This window comes from Myotis davidii, unplaced genomic scaffold, assembly GCF_000327345.1.
Source record: "Myotis davidii unplaced genomic scaffold, ASM32734v1 scaffold94, whole genome shotgun sequence".
In the NCBI taxonomy this organism is placed as follows: Eukaryota; Metazoa; Chordata; class Mammalia; order Chiroptera; family Vespertilionidae; genus Myotis; species Myotis davidii.
Window position 1 is genome coordinate 2311009 of NW_006285313.1, and position 4690 is coordinate 2315698.

Genomic DNA, 4690 nt, shown 5'->3' on the forward strand with positions numbered 1-4690 from the left:
TCATTTGGTCTAGGACAGTGTTCGGCAAACTGTGGCTTGCGAGCCACATGTGGCTCTTTGGCCCCTTGAGTGTGGCTCTTCCACAAAATACCACGTGCGGGCGCGCACGTACAGTGCGATTGAAACTTCGTGGCCTGTGCACAGAAGTCGGTATTTTGTGGAAGGGCCACACTCAAAGGGCCAAAGAGCCGCATGTGGCTCCCGAGCCGCAGTTTGCTGACCACTGGCATAGGTAATTGGTGCTAAGGATCCCAACGTAGGTGGGATCTCCAGCCTGAGGCCCCAGTGCTCAGTGCCAGCGCTGAAGGCTCACGTTAGATGTCAAGTCCTAGTGTATTTTTACTTGGAGCAGAATCTCCCAATACCTGAGCTGGAAGGGGCTGCAGAGGCCTTCGCTTCCAGTCCCCTTGCTGCCCAACTCAAGACGCAGAAGCCGGGAGAGAGGAGTCTTAGGCTCTGGGGCACCTGGCTTGTTAGAGGCGATGCTAACTAGACTTGAACTTGTCTCCCAAATGTTCCTCCTTCGGCCTTCCCTTCATTAGCTGCCTGATGTGTCTTGTAATTTACCCCCGACTTCCCTTTAATAAACGCTGTCCTTCCTTAAGGGTCACACACCCCAGGCGGTTGGCTTCGTTTCACGCACACTGTTTTGTGAGTCGATGAGCCTTGCTCAGGCCCAAACTCAACTTACTGAACAGTCAGGAAACCAGAATTGCCTTTCCACTCCGCGACCTCCAAGGTGGCGGTTTCCAGCCGCTCTGCCATCTGCTACGCTGGGATAGAATGTTCTCCGCCAGTGATGAGTTCACTCGCTCCCAGGTGGTGCCTTGAGAACACCCAGGCTCTTCCAATGGGAAGCGGGATTCGGAGGGAACCGAGCTGGCCCTGGCTCTAGCAGGGAGCTCTCTGGCCTCAGACCGGGTCTGCTTGATCCCGTTAAATTTCACCCAAATATTTCTTAATTTGTCAATTGCCCTTATCTGCCCTACAACCTCTTAGACGGTACCGATTGATCCCCTGCTATTCTGAAGTTAATAAGAACTTCCAGTAAGAACAAGCACTTACCTAAAATTGTCCTAAAGGTTTTATGTGAAAAGGCCACGCTATCAGGCACGTGTGAAAATGACTCCTGTTGCCAGACTGGTGCAGTTGGGAAGACCCGAGATGCGTTAAGACACAATCAGTGTTGGCTTAGTAGCCCTTGACCGTTGGTGCTGTGACATACTCCCTTAGATCCTCTGGCAGCAGAGGAGGTGGATGCTATGCTCACTGCCCTTTCACAGCTCACAGGAACCAGATGTCTCCCCAGAGTCACAGGCGCTCAGGGGGACTCCTGGGCTGACTACCCCTGGCTCTTCTGATCCCAGTACTTGGGATACTCATCCACGCTTGCAGGCTGCTGCCCTAACTTCCAGAATCACCTGTAAGTGCTCGTTAACACACAGAACGCTGGGCCTCACCCCGCCAACGAGGGTCTTAATCAGGGGAACTTGGGCATGTGCATTGCTGACAAGTTCCCAGGGGATGCAAATGCGGGTGGTCCCAGGACCGCACTCGGAGAACCACGGCACTTGGCTCCACTGTGTGCATCTCCCACATTGTCACTGGATAGTGCTTAAAATATCCAGAGACTGGTCTAGTGAAATATTCATTGTCTATGGAGACGTAGGAGAGTCTTTATTTCAACGTCAGAAGTTTCTCCAAAGATTCATGGCAACGGGGCAGCGAGGACCTTGAATTAAGATCTTCCGTTCAACGTAGAGATGCTATTTGTCCTCTAGGTCTCTGAGGCCGATTAACTGTACCACGTGCTTTCTGTCCAAGCCCCTCCGTCTCCCAGAAGCTGGGGGCCCTGTGGACAGTCATGTGGAAGTGGCCTTGGTAGCTTATAGAATTAGTAGCTGTTGACATGATAGAACTTGAGAGCCTCTGAAAGATGCCCATTTCGTTACATTCTTGGTCAATTCTCCGTCAGCGGGTCTCCCCGGGGTTTACTGCAGCTTCACTTCTAAGATGCAAGTCCCCCTGGGAGGGGACACGGGATATATGCCTAACCTCTGAACTTAGATCACTTCCGGTCAGTCTTTTCCACAGAGGAGGGCCCAGAGCAGCCTAGAGGTGTGTGTGTGTGTGTGTGTGTGTGTGGTGGTGCGGGGGGGTGCTGCAGGCAGGGAGAGAGCTCAGAAGAGAGGCCAGTTATGCCAAACACAAACGCCACAGATTACGGTTTCATCCCAGAAACCACAGGAAAGGCGGTACGCGTCGGTCATCTGTGTGAGCCCAACTCCTCCTTGCTTCCTGACATCTTGGAAATTCAGCCCCCTCCTCAAGCCCTTTCTGCCAGTGTCTCTGCCAGTCTTCTCAGCTTGTCTCTCTTCCTCTGCCCCCTCCTCCCCCAGGCTTTTTGGCCAGGATGGTCTCTGCGCCTCCTGTGACAAGCGGATCCGTGCCTACGAGATGACGATGCGGGTGAAAGACAAGGTGTATCACCTGGAGTGTTTCAAATGTGCCGCCTGCCAGAAGCATTTCTGCGTGGGCGACAGATACCTGCTCATCAACTCCGACATCGTGTGCGAGCAGGACATCTACGAGTGGACTAAGATCAATGGCATGATCTAGGCGTCTCTGGGAGGCGCTCCACCCAAGCCACTGTCTCTAGGGGGTCTTCACTCGTAGGCACTTTGGGGATTCGAGGGCGGGGTGAGGCATTTCTTAGCGGGTGGTAGACCCTAACTGGGCACACGACACAGCATCTAAGTGACATAATGCAAAAAATGATAGCTAAATGTGACAAAATGACCGGCCTTTAGGGAGGACGTATGGACCGTAGCCAGAGCCTACCCATAATAACTGACATGATTAGCGAAGGCAGGGAGCGTTTGGGGAGGGGACAGCATTTGGGCCATCACGACGGAACTTTACATCTACAGATAGGGAGTTGTGGGAAGACGCGCTATGACTTTGACCCTTGGCGACTAGAGATGTGCAATTGATTTCTGGACTTCCTGGCTTCCATGACAACCCTGTTCCAATCACTGCCCTCCACACACGAGAAGGATAGGAGAGCAGCCACCCTTTTTCCCTCAGCCACCTTCCCAAGGCCTTCAGCTCTGGGCCCAAGGGAAGCAGCATAGAGACACATTTCAGTTGAAAATGGGAACTGCAACTCTTAACCACACACTTATTGAAAGCGACACTGGTGAATCCCTGTTTTCAGATACCTTAGTTTTGAGGTGAGGAGTTCCAAGATTGTTTCTATACAAATGTAAATCTAAAAAAAAAAAAAAGGTTGTTCAACTATTTTGTTATTTTAGAGTCTATCAAAGTATTTGTTGTGTGTAGTTAAAACAACAAAACACCAAACCTCTGCAGACAATAAAAACGACAAGACTAAAATGTAGTGTTGTTTATTTGATAATGACTTAACAACTGGGGATGGTGGGGAAATGGCCTTTTATATTGTAAAGGAGAAGTAAATAAGCAATTTACTTTTAGGTCAGATAAAAAGTTCCGTTTATTGCTAGGGTTTGTACGAGGCAGGCACATTTCTATATTACTAGCAATTATATAACAGGTCATCATGTAGCTCGGAGGGATGGGGAATAATTAAACTGTTATTGTAAGACGCACATTTCACTTCAGCATTGTACGAAGTAAACGGGAGATCATTGCCTTTGGGAAACCTATAACCTAGAAAGGACACAAATACATAAAACAGATTCCCTTTGGGAGAGCAGGTAATTACCTAGTTTGAAATGTGGCAAAGATGTTGAGCTTGACACTTCGATTTTCCCAGACGGGTGTCTCCGGGTATTTTATGACAAGTGGTTAAGAGGACCTCACTTTGAGGATTTAAAGCAGGCACCTTCCTTGGTGCGGATTTTTTTCCCCATTCACGCTATTCTGGTGTCCGAGAACTGACTCTGAGCGCCACCTGCTGGTCGTCACCTCTCAAGACTGTCCCAATGAAAGACCAACCTAGGTGGACATTCTTTTCATTTGTTCAATAAAAATTGGCAAGCAGTCTTAATATGTTTAGTTATTAAGACATCAGAAACAGGCATCTATTTCTACAGTTAATTAACTATGATATTTCTTTAGAACTTCCATCACTAAGGTTTATTTGATTTCTTCTAGAGGAGAAATAATTAAGAGATAGCTCTCTTGGTCTGTAAAAGTGGTTGGAAATCTGGCTGCTTAAGGTGGCCTATTTAAAACAAATCTAATTACATTGCATTTTAACTCAGGTGGCAGTAGGGTGCTGCCAGTGAGGGGATGTTTGTTCTGAATCACCAAAGGGGCCCTGACCAGTGTGGCTCAGTTGGTTGAGCATCAACCCGTGCACCTGAGAGAGGTCATTGGTTCAATCCCCAGTCAGGACACACGGTGGGGTTTTGGGCTCAATCCCCAGTAGGGGGTGTGCAGGAGGCATCAATCAATGTTTCTCCCTCTCCCTTCCTCTCTCTCTAAAATGAATAAAAACATACTTAAAAAAATAAATCAACAAAGGGGATGTGGTTCTTGAATTATAATCAGAATTCAATCCACTATTTTTAACTATACCAACATTAATTGTAACGACAATAGCAATAGATTTTAGCTATGCAAGTATTTTATAAGCAGTATTAGGTGAAAATAAAAATGTTTCTTGCCTTGGGAGGGTAAACTTTATTCGTAATCCCTGAGGCAG

General features: G+C 48.2%; 1 protein-coding gene across 1 annotated transcript in view; it reads left to right on the forward strand.

Moving 5' to 3' along the window:
• Positions 1-3396, forward strand: part of LMO2 (LIM domain only 2) — a 9583-nt gene extending 6187 nt beyond the window's left edge. Inside the window, exon 3 of the mRNA XM_006756121.2 lies at positions 2400-3396. Coding sequence (XP_006756184.2) covers positions 2400-2619 — 220 coding nt within the window. The 3' untranslated portion in view covers positions 2620-3396. The remainder of the gene's footprint in view (positions 1-2399) is intronic.
• The last annotated feature ends 1294 nt before the right edge of the window (positions 3397-4690 follow it).